This window comes from Acinonyx jubatus, chromosome E3 (genome assembly GCF_027475565.1).
Source record: "Acinonyx jubatus isolate Ajub_Pintada_27869175 chromosome E3, VMU_Ajub_asm_v1.0, whole genome shotgun sequence".
Taxonomy (NCBI): domain Eukaryota; kingdom Metazoa; phylum Chordata; class Mammalia; order Carnivora; family Felidae; genus Acinonyx; species Acinonyx jubatus.
In genome coordinates, this window is record NC_069398.1 from 30,850,956 (window position 1) to 30,866,618 (window position 15,663).

Consider the following 15,663-nt stretch of genomic DNA (forward strand, 5'->3'; position numbering starts at 1 on the left):
GCTCTTCACGCATCCTGCCCTTCAGGACAGCCCTGCATCCCCCTGCACAGGGAACTACTCAGGGGACCCTCTGGGAGCGCAGGCCAGGCTGGCTTGCTCTTGGCTGGCTGTCTAGACAGTGTCTGGCATGGAGGAAGCTGGCCCCGAGGCGGTCCTACAGAGGGGTGGCAACCTGCACGTTGCTGCCATCCGCACGAGGACAGGGGGCCTGTGTGGTGGTTGTGCGTGGTGGCCCCGGGACAGGCTGGCCACCACATGCCAGGTTGGGCTCCTTGGTGTCCCTACTCTGAGATGGGCCCCTTGGACCCCACGGTCTGGAAGCCGCCACAGGCTCCGAGGGCCCTGGGCGGAGTGGGATGCTGGGGTGCTCGCTCTATTGGCCCTCAGCTCACACCAGGCCCGTCACATGCGTGTGACCTGGCTGGCCTGGGGACGGAGGCCAGCCACACCTGCCTTGACCCTGTGAGCCGCAGGGGGTGGGGTCACACGGTCTATGAGCTCGTGGGCAGGATCGGAGTCTCCCAGCTACATCCTGAGTCCGACCTCGCGCTCGCTGCAGGTGACTGCTGGTACCACATCCCGTCCCCCCCCAAGCAGAGACTGAAGCAGGTGTCCGTGGGGCAGACGTCAGTGTATGCCTTGGATGAAAACGGCAAGTTGTTTCTGATCCTCAGTGACCACCAGGGGAGATTAGGGGTTCCCTGAGCTACCGCAGTGGGATGAGACCCTCACCAGCCCCGGGTCCCTGACATAAGACCTCGCTAAGCCACCACGAGGGGCCATCAGCCTGAGATCAGCCTCCGAATGAGTCCGTCTCGCGAGCCACGCAGGCTGGTCAGGGCTGCCTGGACCTTAGCAGAGGGCGTGGGGCTGAGGCCAGGCAATGCCGCGTGGCTGCTGGGAGCGTCTCCTAGAGGGTACCACTCGGGCCTGCCACGCGGGAGTCCCGCGGGCAGCTCGGGGCCGGCGGAGGTCACCTACCTGTGCCACCTCGGACAGGGATCTCGCCAGTTCCTTTTTCTGCTCCGTGGCTGTTGTCGCAAAGCAAGGTGAAGAGAGGGCAGAGTCAGGACTGGAACCAGGGCTTTGTGCCCAGGCCCTGTTCTCTGTATTTGTTTAAAGAATTCCTTGTCCTCAGTTTCTCATGCGTAGAGAGAGCGCGATGGTGCCAGCCCGGCACAGCGGGACGATCATGCGGCTCAGGTGGAGGGCAGCGTGGAGAGGGCAGAGCCGGCTCCGGCCTGAGCTGCTTTCTCTCTGGGGACGCAGGAGCCCCCGGAAGTGTGGTCCGGCCCCCTCTGTCTCCGGCCCCATTCCAACGTTCTGGGCCCTTCTCTCCCCAGGAAACCTGTGGTATCGCCAGGGGGTGACGCCCAGCTACCCGCAGGGCTCCAGCTGGGAGCATGTGTCCAACAACGTGCGCCAAGTGTCCGTGGGGCCCCTGGACCAGGTCTGGGTGCCTGGGGTGGGGGTGGCGAGGCCCAGGGCAGGTTTGGGGTGCTCCGGGTCCTTGCTCTGCTCTCCCTGTTGCCATCCCCACAGTCCCACTGGAGCTGGGGGCCGGGCTTCAACGGGTCTGCGTTCCAGGTCTGGGTTATCGCCAACAAGGTCCAGGGGAGCCATAGCCTGAGCCGGGGGACCGTATGTCATCGCACAGGGGTACAGCCTCGAGAGCCCAAGGGGCAAGGCTGGGACTACGGCATTGGGGTGAGCAAGGCTGGCCTGGGGCTGCGTGGTCACACCGTGTGCGCTGGAACCTGGCGCCGGGGCTGGTGGGAGGCCCCGGACACAGCCCCTCCGGGGTCCTTGATCTCCTGGGCTCTCCCCTGGGCCCCCGGCAGCGCGGGTGACGAGGCTCTCTCCTTCCAGGGGGGCTGGGATCACATCTCCGTCCGGGCCAATGCCACCAGAGCCCTCAGGGGCAGGTCCCAGGAGAGAGCTGCCGAATGCAGCGGGGAGCGGGGCCTCCCCGGCGCACCCTCGGGGGTGGCCGGCGTCCCGCAGGAGGCCCCCGGCCTGGTCCGCTGCTGAGGTTGTCTCCTCTCACCTGGAAGGAGGCTTCATGCAGGTGTGAAGGATCAAGGATGATAAGTGAGCCTTCCCGTCTGAGCCGTTTTTGGATGTGGATCCTTGAGGGAAGCTGGCCCGAGGTCACAGCCACCTCGGAGGCGCTGGCTGAACCAGCCCAGAAATGTGAAGCCTTATGGACGCTCCCTCGGTGTCCCTGTCTGCGAGGAGGGCCATGGAGTGGGGTGGGGGCCCCTTCATCCCTGCCTCTCCGGCCTGTCCCTCTCCCCCTCTGCCTCCTGTCTTTCCAGAAAGGGAACCTAGAGCCTGGAGCCTTCCAGGGAAGCTGAACCCATGAGGCCCTGGGTGTCCCCAGACAGCACAGGGGCACTGCCCCTCACCCCAAGAAAATGGCTTATGGGTCTTGCGGCTACTTTGCCCCATTCTGTCATCTTTTCTCAAAGCCGGACTCACGGTTTAAGTTCAAAAGTTCAGCAAGAGTTGACAGCTTGCGAGTGAAGGCTGGGGAGGGGCATCTTTTTCCCGGGTGGGCACAGGCGCCTTGGCGTGCACGGGGGAAGCTGTCCACGTGCAGAGAACTGTGGGCATCTGCCCTCAGCCAGCCTTTCCCCCGCTGGCTTTGGGGGCAGCCCCCTTTGTGTCTGATCACACTGTGTAGGGGCCGCAGGGACATGGGGTGTGCAGGCCGCAGCCCCGAACCCGACACCCCAGGGCAAGAGTCTTCCCGGCCAGGCCAGTAGGAAAGCTCCTTGAATGAAAACCAGCTTTTCTGCTGCTTTTTATTCAATTATGACCCCACTGGCAAAGCCTCAAATTTGCCTCCTGCAACCGGACACTTTGCCTGGAGGCCGTTAGAAGCCCAAGCCCACCTCTGCTGGTTTGGGAACAGAACCGACGCCAGCCTTCCCTGGGATTCCATCAGGAGGGGCCAGCTGTGCATCGGATCCCATTTGGCCACGCAGGGCGTTGTCACCCAAAGGCTGACTTGGAGGAGGTCTCGGCTGAGGTCCCCTCCCCCGCGGGGGCCCTGGAGGGAGCTGATGGTCTCTGCGTTGCGGTGAATTCTGCATGTGGGACCAGGAGGTGTGAGCGTGGGCTGGGGGACGTGGTCCTGTCTGTTTACACGTCACCGTCTGGTTGTCTGCGGATGGGCCTGGTGGATTTCTTTTACAGCAGCAAGCAGCGATCTGCCGACCTGCCCTCCGCTGTCTGCAGCCGCTTTCACCTTGCCCTTGCCCCAGGGCGACCGCGTCCTGCTGAGTGCCCACTGTCTACCTGCTCACCCCACCGAACCATCCTGATTCCTTGGATGCTCTTTAGTCAATAAAAACTCACACCAGAGTGTAAACACATGCTATTTTTTTATTGCTACGTTGTGATCAAAATGCAGTCCCCTCTCCCCCATCCGGCCTGGGGCAAAAGTTAGCAGTCTCGGGGGTGAAATCTTTCTTTTGTTTTTTGTTTTAGGACACAGCATTGGTTTCATTAGTACTTTGAAGGGGACCATTAGGAGAAATCAAAGCAAATTTGGGTCATTTAAGGAACATTTTCACCACAATCACAGCGGGGGCACCGGCCACTCAGTTCCAGGCAGGGTTTCCCACACAGAGAAGTCACAGTTCTGGTTTCTCAGCTCCAGTCTGCGGGGATCTCAGCCTCCAGAGCTCATGCAGGTCTGTTCTGCAGGCGGATGCGAGGCCTGGGTGCAGGCCAGCTGGCAGGGCTCGGGGCCAGTGGGTTGCTGGCTTTGGGCGCCCTCCCCGGGCAGAAGGGTCTTACTGGGCTTGGGGTCCCAGACAAGGTCAAGGGAGCAGACTCAGCAGCAGGCCTCACTAGCCCATCACCAGAACCTTCCTCCACCTGCCCGCCATATTTAACACCCCAAAATGCAACTGGAACCTTTAAGGGTCCTTTGTGACGTGGCCACAGGGGAAGAAGGACTAGACATCTGGGCCCAGGTCACCCTCTGGGAAGCAGAGGGGATGCAGGTGCCAGTTTGGGACAGATGGAGCCCTGAAGGCTGTCATCTGCTAGGGGGTGACCCACACAGAGCCCCTCCAGCACCCTTGGTCATCGGGCATAGTCCCCCGGACGGAGTGTCCACGGGGCACCCCTCCCTGTGCTTTCGGCTCAGTCTGTTGGTTCATTCAGCAAGTTCAGGGGTGCATGGAGCCCCTGCTCTGGCCTCGGCTCTGCTGGAATAAGAACCACAAGGTTTGCAGACCACCCACAGGGAGTGTGGGGCCCGTCCGTCCCGATCTCGCAGTGGTCCTCAACCTCGGCTCCAGTCGGTGGGGTGTCCTGACCACTGACCTTCCAGAGCAGCCACCTCTGAGGGGCAGGCCAGGAGTACCAGGGGTCCTCACCTGATGGTGCTGCGGGATGGCTGGGGTGGTGGGGCTGGCATTGGACCAGGCCTCCCAGGGGGCCTGGCATGGGGCCTGATCTGGAAAGTCAGGACCAAAGCCCCAAACGGCTGTTCTGAGGGCTGCTGCCTGCTGTCCTTGATGCTGACACCAAGCCAGGGAGGGGATTAAGCAGCTGGGGCCAGGACCCCCAGGGCTGGGGTGAGGTGGGGAGGGGTGAGGTGGCCCTGCCCCCAGGCGGCTCGGCCCCCTGAGGGCCTCCGGGACAGCTCTGGCTGCAAGGTCTGGCCTCTTATGCCAGGCCAGCTCTACCCTCACCACAGCCTTTGTCACTGGGGTTCCTGCCCGTGGCAGCCAAGGTTGCTCGTCCCCTCCCCATATTGGCCATGGGCACAGGGATGAGGGAGGAGAGACGCCAAAGCCTGTCGGGGCCAGAAGTGTCACAGAAGGAAGCTTGGCCCGGGACTGTGGGGAGTGGGGGGGGGTGGGGGGACCTGCCAAACTGCCCAGGCCCGCCTTTAAGGAGCAGCACTAGGCGGGGGAGGGGAGCTCCTGCCACCCCAGGATCCCTCCCCCAGAAAGCCCTGCAGGCCCCCAACTCCAGCCAGGACCCGAGAACACCCTGCAGTTTTGTCAACCGCCCTCTGCCAGTGACACAACCACAGTAGTGACAAATGCAACCACGAGCAGCAAACGCCAAGGGAGGGAGAGCCGGGCCATTCTCCCAGATCGGTCTGTAAGCCCTTGAGAGCTGGGCTGCAGCCCCTGGGGCCTGACCCTCCACAGTCAGGAGCCCCACCCAGGAGGAGGAAGGAAAAGATCCCAGCCCTTCTTCCTGCCAACGTCCCTTTAGAATTAATTTGAGGTAATCGGATTAGGATTTGTGGGGTTTTGAGAGTTTCTATCTGACACACGCTGAACTACACGCTTCAATCATCTCGGCTTAGCCACACTCTGTGTCCGTGGCCTTTGCTTGCTCTGTGCCTCAGTTTACCCTGAACGAAGAGGCCACATTGCAGGTTGGAGGAGGACTGTTCCTGGGCCTGGGGCCTCAGCAGGAACTGTGGAAACTTACCCACATGGACCTTTTCCTGGAATCTCCCTCCCTCCCCCCCTCTTTGTCTCAGGAAGGAGTTGGGACTGGAGAGAATTTAGTTACAAAGGCCTGTCAACTGCAGCCTGGTCAGTTAAAAAGCAGGTCCTGGGACTTAGGTCAAGGTTCGGGCCTCCTGCTGCCCAGAGCCAGGGCCTCAAGCAGGCCACTCAACTGGTCTTGTCCCCTGGGGACCAGGCCATGCCCCAGGGAGGCAGCTGAGCGTTCGGGGAAAATGGAGCCGCTGGGGCCACGTCCACGTGGGGTGTCCCCACCAATCTGGGGCTCTCGGCACAGAGGCAGCAGGGCCGGGCCAGGCCGCGGACCCCAGGCCAGGCGCTAGGAGCCCTCCCGGAAGCTGTGGATCTGCGTGGAGTACCTCTGCAGGTGGCCTTCGGGCTGGGGCTCGGTGGCCCCCAGTGCACCCCCAGCCGCCGCCTGCTGCTGATAATGCTGGTAGAGCTTGGGGCCCGGGCCGTCCAGGCCCGGGAGGCGGCCGCTGGACATGGTCAGGATGGTGGAGGTCAGCGACTTGATGTAGTTCTTGGCCAGAGTGAGCGTCTCGATCTTGGAGAGCTTCTTGTCGGCTCGAACGTGCGGGATGACCTCTCGCAGCGCCTGGAAGGCGTTGTTCAGCTTGTGCATACGCTGCCGCTCTCGCTCATTGCTCTCCAGCCGCCGCTGGACGCTGTTCTCCCGCCGGCCACCAGGCCCCGAGGCCCCCGGCCGCCTGCGCCCACCCTCGGCCCGCGCCCCCTGTGCCCGCACCGTCCTGCTCCGCAGACCCTTGGCCAGCTCCAGCCCCGAACCCTGCTGGGGCCCGTCAGGGGTCCGTTCCCCTGCGGCGGCCTCTGGGTCCTGCGCTGGCACCCGGCGCCTGGGGGGCCGGTTCTTGGTCTTCATGGCTCCAGGCTGCTTGTCCCAGGGGGTGGCGGTTCTAAGGCAGGCCCTTGGAGCTGAAATCCAGAACACAGGCCACCCTGTGGTCACACGGCAGGCTGGTGGGCGCTCAGGGCGCCCAGTGGACACTCAGGGCAGCCGTCCTGGGCGGCCCCCTCACTGCCCAATGGCAGCTGACCACTTGGGGCACCGTGACCCCAGGGTTCTTCCCATTCACCCATGGAGCCCTGAGCCAACCCCTCCCCCATTCCCGTTTGACCTCATGGCGACCCCTCAGACTTTATCTGGTGTCCCGCCCCCGCCCCCCCAACTCCACATGCACTGATCCCTGGACCTTTCTCTGGCCCCCGGAGCCTCACTGCCCCCTGAATGCCTCCAGAGTTTGGGTGGCCTTTAACACTTTTCTCAGAGCAGGTGGATCAGGAGATGTGGCAGGACTCTAGCTGGTCGTCTGCCTGTGGCTGCTGCGTCTGCCCTCATGGACAGGCACCCACTCCAGCCACCACACTGACCGCCGGATGTCACACATGCAGGGAAGACACTGGGGCCAGAACCGCTGTGGACATGAGGCAGCTGTCTGCGGTCAGAGGTCGACAGTGGTCAGAGCCTGCCACAGCCCCCAGTCCCACGGCGTGGATGCCCCCCTCCCCCCCAACCCAGGATTCCCGTCCCCACCCCCACCCGGTCCCGCCCCTGGGTCCTCTCCCCTCAGTCCCGCCGGGATCCCCCACCCCTAGTTACCTGGAGATCCGCGGCTGCACGCGCTAGGGCTGCCCACGGGGGACAAGGACACGTCGCTTTAGCCGCCCCGGGCGGGGCCGCGGCCGCATGTAAATGAGCCCGCGGGGCGGGGCCGGGGCGGGGCCGGGGTGCGCGGGTCTCTGCCGGCGGCAGGGGGCGTCGGCGCACCTGCGGGCTGGGGGGCGGGGGCCGGACGCCGTCCCCACTCCCCCCGCCGCTGCAGCCTCCCGGCTGCAGCTGGGAGCCCGGGCCCAGAGCCCATTCGGCGGAGGGGGAGACTGAGGCCTCTGCGAGCACGCCGGCGCTGAGGGGAATTTTCGGGACGGCGCCTGGCCGCCGCACCTGGCCTTGGGGCGAAGGCTCAGAACAGAAGCCAAAGCCAGAAGAACTGGCGGAAAAGCTGTTATGCAATAATACTGATTTCTCAGACAGGTAGTGGTCCGTGTTTCAGCGGCCCCTGCAGCACCCGGGGGCTTCGTGAGCTCCCCCACCACTCCGCAGGGCTCAGGCCCGCAGGGCGCAGGTTCCGGGGCCCGGGGGGGGGGGGGGGGTGTGGAGCCCTGCCCCGCGGAGGACCTGCTCTGGCCCCACAGCTGCTTGCAGGTCACGGGGAAATACCCTGGTTGGTCGGTCATCGGTTTTACGAGGTCTCCAGGGGGCGAGAGGTGGTCAGCTTGGGCTTAAACCCGGCTTCCACCCACCTGCTCTACTAAAACGCCTGCCTGCCTGCCTCAGGTTCCTCCCCTTTTACAGAAGCACTAAAAGGTGTTAAAATCAGCCTCTGGCTTCAGGGGTTCTTCTGGGCTGATGAGGCGCACCTGGAGTGCAGGGAGACGGCGTCTGGGCCCGGGTTCCCACCCCTTGTGACCAGCAGGTTCGGGGGTTAGGGGTCGGAGGTGCCCAGAGGGATGCTCGTAGGTCTCCATCTACTCCCTGGGGGTCTCAAGGGAGTTGGTGTGACTGGGGTTGGGGCCAGGCCTGCTTGGTAGGAGGCTGTCCCTCGGCTCTGGGCAGCTGGCGAGGGGGGCGGAGCGAGGACGGGGTGATGGAGGAGGCCGAGGTCCACCACGGGACATAGAAAGGCTGGCGTTGAACTGATTAGCCTCTTGACTTTTACAGCTCATTAGAGGCTATATCTCAGAAATTAAAAGGCTTCTGAAATTCATCAAGAAGGACAAAGGCTTGGAATTACAGATACACCTTGAGGCAGCACAGTCACTGCATCAAAGTTCAGTTTTCCAGTGAGCACACGAATCTTCATGTTCTCACGCAAAAGGGCACACTATCTCTAGAGACCGGGGCACTGTGTGTCCCAGGGCCTGCGGCAGGGCGGGCGGTGCCTGGTCACACACCCTGGGCCTTGCAGAGCGGATAAAAACACGAAACAAACACAGCAACAGAGTTTATAAATATATAACTATATTTATTTTGAATATTAAATAGTTTTTAAATTACAAGCAATTTATTGAATCACACTATGCATCAATATACAGTAAAAATCTTACAATTTAAAAATGTACACAATTTAAACTGAAAGTTCATTAGCGGTTATATTGCCGTGAACCTCTTACAACTGTGTTAAAGCCCGACAGGGAAGCCGCGTGGGTGGACTGCCCCAAAGGGGTCCTCATCTGCCGCCGGAATTCAACAGTGGATACACACACCGGCCCCTCAGGAAGGTCTGCGTGCGCCTGCGTGAGCCTGAGCAACTCCATGTTTTCAAGCCGTTCCGGTAACAGGTTGTTGGTAATTCAATACTGTCCACACGTTTCAGAACTTAGGTACCGGAGAGAAGTTTCTTTGTTAACAGCCAACACTTGAGCCAACCCCGTTACTATTAGGAATGTTGTGCAGGAGACTGAAATGTGAAGTAACTGCGTTGCCCAATCTTATTTTAAGGCTCCTTCTCATAAGGCTACTATTCTGAAGCCCCCGTCACTGGAGCCCAACATTCGGAGCCCGACACTTGGGTTCACTCCCGGAGTTTTCAGATGATGGAGGGCTGGGTAGGGCAAAGCCGGGGGCTGCCTCCCTCAGGCCTCGGGCCCTCTGGACGGACATGCAGTTAAGTCACTAGCCCTCCAAGTACCCTACAGAAAAACTAATACAAGGGAGAGGTTCTGAAAGGTGTTTTTACGGCAGCAAGACATACAAAGACTTTTCTAAGATAAAACCCATTTCTATAGAAACAATCACCTGTACGTTTAAAAATAGAACGGATGCTGTTTTCAATTCAGCTTCGTGGAGCTCCTTCACGGTGAAGAGAAATGGCTTCTTACCCACACACACAGTCCAAGTTCCAGAAGGATTTGGGGAGCGCTTTTTTTTTTTACATTTCTTTTTGTGGCTTATGATGGGATCATTGGATTAACACAAATGAACATTTAGCTAGGAAGGAAATGAAGGTGAGATTCTTTTTATTCTGGGATTTGAAGTATGTAAACTCCACCAGAGTAACACTAACCAAAACCTGATAGACTCCAAAAGAGGCCAGGAAATGCCATTGTGGACCAGGCATTATAAACCTCAAACATATTATCTAGAGGATTCCACTGATTCATTTCATTGCATAACTTCTCAGGACCAGTTTGGTCTGAAAACCCACTACTGGTAACCAACATAGTTAAAAACACAAAAAAACAAAAACAGAAACAAAAACGGGAATTGAACAACAAAGCACATGCTGATGCTTCAAAGATGGGCTGAAATTTTTAATCTACATCATTAGTTTCCTGTGTATTGCTTGAGATTTCAAAAGAACCTGTTAACTCACATGTGTATTATAAATATAAAATCTTCCCCGCCATGCACCAACCACCACAGTAAGATTTACTACTCAGACCCACCCCCCCAACTCAGTGTATAAAATGCTTTCTTTTGGCAATTAATCATGACAGCAATATAGACCTAAATTAAATTAAAACAGGAATTAGGTTGTTAAAATCTCCTTAATCATAGTGAAAAAGATACAGCCCCCAAATATCTATAAATTTATCCCGGGCTGATTGTATAAGACGACTATATATTCTATGGATCTGCTTGATTTCGGTCATTAAATCTGAACTCCTTAGAGTTTGAAAAAACTTGTATAATCATCACCTCTCATTTCTCTCTCCACAAAGACTGGTAGTTAGATGTAAAAACTCAGGAATCTCAGGAAGTCTCCATAGCAAGAAATTCAGAGTTATGACAATTCGGCAAAATCACCTTCTAATGCCCTGTGATGGTTTCCCGTCTGCGTATCACAGGCCCAGCTCTCCTGGCCGCACTCCCTGCTCACACCGCCCGGAGGGTAAAGGGGGCTCTCTGTCCATTCTGAGTTCTTGCTCGGGAAAGTTATTGCCAGGTGTGCAAAGTTAGTGGAGTGAGCCAGAATTGATAATCAAGGTCATAATTTACTTCGTAAACTCCAGCCAGTACCCACAACTGCATCTCACGCCGGGACCAGAGCGGCTGGGACTTCTGTCACACAGCCCAGTGGACCTGTGTCACGCTGGAGTCAGGCAAGCGAATCAGCACCGGAAAACATTCGGGGTGACGGGCCAGCGTGTGGGGACCACAGCCCCGAAGTCAGACCCCCGATACACACGGTTTCGGGGCGAGCACGCCAAGCCTCCCTCAGCACGCGGCCCTCTAGCCCCTGGAAACTTCCTGGTGTCAAAGCGGGACTCACGGACCGCAGAGTGAGGCCAGCTTTTTATCCCGAACACCCGATTCCTGCCAACGCTGGGGGGCTGCGCTGGATACACTCGGTCCCTTCCCAGGCGAGGGCAAGAACGAGGTGCTTAACGTGGAAGGGAAGGGTCAGTGCAGAGGAGTCCCAGGGCCACGCCTGGGTGTGATGGCCATCCGGGGCCGCCCAGGGTCCCAACCGGGAGGACGGGCTGGCTGCGCGGGCTCCGCCACCGTCCCTCGTCCCTCCTCCCTCCTCCCGGCTGCAGGATGTAGCGTTACCTCCTTGGTGACAGAGACCGGCCGAGCCTGGCCCTAAGCGGGGTGGTTCTTGAGGGGAAACCCAACTCTATGGGTTACTTAGAAGCTCACCACCTGACGTGTACAAATGCAATGAACTCAAACTGTCCTCGGCAACGAGAGCCCTGCGGGGACAGCTCTTGCTCGGAGCTCTGGACCGTCTACGAGGACACGGAAGCCACGGCAGCAGCCCGCGGTTCCGCACAGTAAGGAGAAGAACCGGCTTTGAGGGGAGGCGCAGGGGCCACAGCAGAGCACACACGGGGGGCGGGCACTCGGCTCCCCAGGGAGGGGGGCAGGAGACCCAGCCCTTAACCTGCAGCTGAGCCCTGGGGTGAACCGCCTGTCGAGTGTTCCCGAAAGGGTTTACAAAACCGGGGGGCCAGGGGTGGTGGGCGCTGGGAGAACCACGAGGAGGGCTGCAAACCCCTCACCTCCTCAGGGCAGCCTCACTTGCTACAAGGAACCTGCGTCATAGAAAGAGACAAACGTGTGTTTCATTCGGTCAACAAAACAAAGCAGTCTTTTTGGGCTCATCAAAAATATTTCCTATAAGAACAAAAAAACACTAACATTCGGAATCATTTATCATTTACAAAAAAGTACCATATGTACAATTCCAACAATGCTAGACAGCAGAACACTCAAAATATTTAAGCTTTACAAGTACCATGCAGAGCAAACAAACTATAAAACAGAAAAAAATCAAACTAGTGGATAGCACCAGCTTGACCTGCCTTAGTTTCCTTGAATAATTTAAGATTCTGTACAACATCAGGTACTCTTAGGACATTTATCCACAGTGCAATTACAGAAAGCAATTAGTGATTTCTTTAAAAATAATAAATATGGCTCACTGGTGCCCGTTCCCATCGTGCTCCTCCGGGCCCCCGTGCACAGAAGGGGTGCGCAGGCGTGGACGTGGAGAACACCCACCCCCCCGCCAGGAAACCGGAAACAGCCCAGAACCTACAGTTCCCACACACCGGAGCAGGGTCGGCGCTCCCCAAGGATGACCGGGGCGCGAGCGCTTCTGGTGGGTGAGAGCGGCCGCAGGGCCCCCCCCGGCCAGGCTTCCCGCCGTGGGCACGGGGCCAGCGCGGCTCCCTCTGGGCCTCCCCAGTCTCTCTCCTGGCCGGACGCCGTCGAGGGGAGGTCACTGCTGGGCTGCGGCGCAGGAATGCTGCCCGGCGGGGGGAGCAGCCTGGGACCCGAGAGCACCTCGGGATCCACCTAATCCTTTTCTCCATCTTCGCTGCTTCCTGTTTAGGAGAGAACGAGCAAAGGTGGGTTTATGCCGTGATCGTCCTGGATGCAAACAGTCCGGACGGCATCTGACCTGTGCTACAGAAACAGGAACTGAAGCCGGGAGCGCGGCCACCCACCACCTGTCCAGCCGCGTGTTTTCTTCCTGTGACAGCGGCACCTGCCAGACCCTCACACACTCTCGCACACACACCTGCTCCGCTCACACGTAGCTCGGTGTCAACGCTCAGGGCGGGAGAAAATCGCTCTGATCTCTGACAGCTCGCTAGGGAATGGGCGTGATCTAAGCGGCACAATTAAACAGAGCCCAAACACGAACACAAGCTCTTCATGGTTCGTGGCTGTTATCCGAACTTCGAACTTCAAATCGAAGAAAATGCACCTGTTGACATTCATCTCCCAATCTAGTTATGGGGAAAAAAGGATCCGTATGTCCAGATAACACCACTGCAAATGGGCCCTGCCCGTGACCTCCCACCCAGGCCCCTGCTATCGCACAAGACCAAGGCTTAATGGTAAAGTCAATACTCCCGGGGGAGAACCAGAGCACATCTGGGCTCAATCCCAAAATCTTGGGCCAAGTGTTCTGAACAGAGTAAGCTTTCTGAAGAATGGCTTCCCTCCTGGGGAAGGAGGAGGGAAGGCGGGGTTGTGGCCAAAAGGGGAAAAGCGAAGAAAAGACACCTGGGCAGACACCCTGGGCAAGTTTGGGGACCTGCAGCCAGGCCGTCACCCTGGGCCACCCGGCCCAACCGGGGCAGCGAGGGGACACCTCCAGTGGCACTCAGCTTGCGGAGTGACAGAGGCCTGCGGGTGGGGGCTGCGGCCCCGAGAGCGCGCTCTCGAACTGTGAGAGCTTTCTGAGGGATTTTTTTTTTTTTTTTTTAATCTACTCTGCAAACACCAGGAAAGCCCCAAATTAGCAAGCATTCAAGTCCCGCGGGGAAGGTCTCGCAGGCCGACGCCCGCCCAGCCCTGCTGGACACACAGCCCTCCTCTCACCTCCTTGCTCCATGTCCGAGTCAGTAAGGTGAGTGAGAGAAAAGCTGGCGATGTTGGCAGGCGAGATGGAGAACCGGGAATACGGCGGCGTGTGAGGCCAGCTCTGCTCTGCGCTCCGGGGCGGCGGAGGCGGCGAGAAGTACTTGGACGTCTGAAGGGAAGGCTTGGAACTGAGAAGGTTACTTGTTGTCTTCGCCATAAAAGGGTCCGGGGAGAAGTCATCATCCCATTCAAAGCCTCCACCTAAAAGGGAAAAAAATACACCCCAGTTTTCCTTCTCTGATTCTGTTAGAGCAGAGGGCCGAGGGCAGGCACGCAAGTGTGCCTGTAGACCAAGCAACACCGACTCGGCCCGACAGGGGGCAGAGCTGCTCCCCGGGGTCCTGACAATGTCCTTTACAGCAGTACGTGACGTCACCCTCCACAAAAGCCTCCCTCACTCACAGCCCACTACCTTTTAGTTTCTTTTTAAACCCACGAACGAAGGGAAATACCTTCTTCATCGGTCGAGCTTTCGGAATTTATGCACCTGCTCAAGTAGGGAGACCCCGAAGGCGGTGCCGGGCCGCGGCCGCTCAACTCGGGGTCGTGGGCATCTCCTCCGCAGGGCCCCAGCTCTTTGGTCGGGGTCTCCTGAAAGCCAAAGAGAAATGCCTGTCAGCAGGGGCCAGCTCGCGGGAGCCTCACTGATCGGCCGCGAAACGCTCCTCCTCAAACAGGGTGGGCTCGGGCCCGGGAAGGTGCGACGGAACCCAGCCCCGGTTCACCCACCGAAGCAGCTCCGGGACCCGGGCGGCAAGCGTGAAGCGGCTGCCGGAGGCCTCCGGAAAGCAAGCAGTGGCAGGCAGGCCGGGGAAGAACTCTTCAACGGCGCGTACCGGAGTGGACACAGAGAGCTCCAGAAGCCCCTTGGTTCTGGTTCTGAAGCAGGAGGGAGGTCTTCTGACGCTGGGCAGGGGGCTTCCAGATGGCCCCCCTCCATCTCTTGCTCCCCAGCCCCAAGCAATCCTGGGGTGGCAGGCACCTAGAATTCTGAGGCGGGGGGGGACTCACTCTCCCCCTGGGGGAGCTGGGATCCTCAGACAGAAGCCCTGCTGCTCGTCTTCCCCTCTGTCCACACGGCCGCATCCAGTGTGCAGTGTCGAGCACTAACGAAAGCCCCAGATGTTCAGCTGCCGCAACCGAAAAGTGGGGTTCAAGACATCGGAAAGTACCAGGGACACCACGGACAGGGAGGAGCTCAGAAAAGCAACCCTATCAAGTCTGTGAGAACCTGCCTTACCTCCGAGCCGTGTGTGGTAGACCTCAATGTCAACAGCACCGAAGCTTTGAGAACTGAACCGCAGGCCAGACCACTGGCCAAGACCCACCCTGGCCAGTGGGGGGAACGTGCACAGGACAGGTTTGAACAGTATAGCAAAAGCTTTAAACGGGGACCCCCAGCCCACAGAAGGGTGGCTGGAACTTGAGACCTGAACCCCAGTGGGTCAATGCCTTCTAGGACAAAAATATCAGCATTCTCCTTAGAATCTAAACAAGGACAGAATCATAAACACACTAAAGAATCAGTCAAAAAATCACTCTGCATACAAAGAATCAGGAAAACCTCAGTTCACGGCTGCCAATGCCATGATGACACAGATGCTGGGATTACCTTAAAGACTATTGTGAAAATGTTCCTACGAGCAAGAGCAGACGTTCTTGAAATGAATGCCAACCCAGAATAGTCTTGGCAAAAGAACAGATGATAAAAATAATAACGAAGTGCAAATTTCAAAACAGAAAAATACAGTAGCTAGAACTTAAAAAAATCTACTGGATGGACTCAGTAACAAGATGACAAAGAATGACTGAATTTGAAGGAGATTAACAGAAATGATTCAGTCTGAACAATGATGAAAACAGACACGGGAGAAAAAGCCAACGGGCCACAGACACACAAAAGGCTGATCCCGGAGCACCAGAGGAGGGGACCCGGAGTGCGGCAAAAGAAAGCATTTGGGGACATAATGGCTGAAAACTTCTTGAATTTGGTGAAAGACATAAAACTACAGATTCAAGATGCTCCGCAAATTTGAAACGGGGTAAACGCAAAGAAATCCACACTCACGATCAAACTGCTAAGAGGAAAAGTAAATTTTGCAAAGAAAAAAGTCCTGACAGCAAACAGACATAATAATACTGAGAGAAGAGAGCTGTCAACTCTGAACTGCGGATTCAGAGAAAATATCTTTAAGGAGTGAGGGAAACTAAGGTAATTTGTTGTCAGTAGATTTGATTAAAAAAAAAAAAAAA

The 15,663-nt window shown here is 57.9% G+C and overlaps 3 protein-coding genes and 1 long non-coding RNA gene across 5 annotated transcripts in view; 1 reads left to right on the plus strand and 3 right to left on the minus strand.

Annotated features, from left to right (window-relative positions):
• Window positions 1-1,875, minus strand: part of LOC128313642 (uncharacterized) — a 10,537-nt gene extending 8,662 nt beyond the window's left edge. The window contains exon 1 of the long non-coding RNA XR_008294613.1: window positions 982-1,875. This is a non-coding gene — a long non-coding RNA (uncharacterized LOC128313642). The remainder of the gene's footprint in view (window positions 1-981) is intronic.
• Window positions 1-3,376, plus strand: part of TECPR1 (tectonin beta-propeller repeat containing 1) — a 25,504-nt gene extending 22,128 nt beyond the window's left edge. Inside the window, exons 22-25 of the mRNA XM_053213317.1 lie at window positions 560-652; window positions 1,344-1,450; window positions 1,588-1,707; window positions 1,870-3,376. Of these exons, the coding sequence (XP_053069292.1) occupies window positions 560-652; window positions 1,344-1,450; window positions 1,588-1,707; window positions 1,870-2,031 (482 nt within the window). The 3' untranslated portion in view covers window positions 2,032-3,376. The remainder of the gene's footprint in view (window positions 1-559; window positions 653-1,343; window positions 1,451-1,587; window positions 1,708-1,869) is intronic.
• Window positions 3,368-7,211, minus strand: BHLHA15 (basic helix-loop-helix family member a15). Its single transcript, XM_027042236.2, has 2 exons — window positions 7,129-7,211; window positions 3,368-6,443 (listed from the first exon to the last, which is right to left on the minus strand). Exon 2 carries the CDS (start codon window positions 6,388-6,390, stop codon window positions 5,827-5,829), a length of 564 nt encoding a protein of 187 aa, XP_026898037.1. The 5' UTR covers window positions 6,391-6,443; window positions 7,129-7,211; the 3' UTR covers window positions 3,368-5,826.
• Window positions 7,212-8,527: 1,316 nt separating this feature from the next.
• The window catches only part of LMTK2 (lemur tyrosine kinase 2), a 79,897-nt gene continuing 72,761 nt past the window's right edge, over window positions 8,528-15,663 (minus strand). For both annotated transcript variants that reach the window (XM_027042238.2, XM_027042237.2), the window contains exons 12-14: window positions 13,863-14,001; window positions 13,369-13,611; window positions 8,528-12,362 (exon numbers count right to left, since the gene is read on the minus strand). In XM_027042238.2, coding sequence (XP_026898039.1) covers window positions 12,334-12,362; window positions 13,369-13,611; window positions 13,863-14,001 — 411 coding nt within the window. In that variant the 3' untranslated portion in view covers window positions 8,528-12,333. The remainder of the gene's footprint in view (window positions 12,363-13,368; window positions 13,612-13,862; window positions 14,002-15,663) is intronic.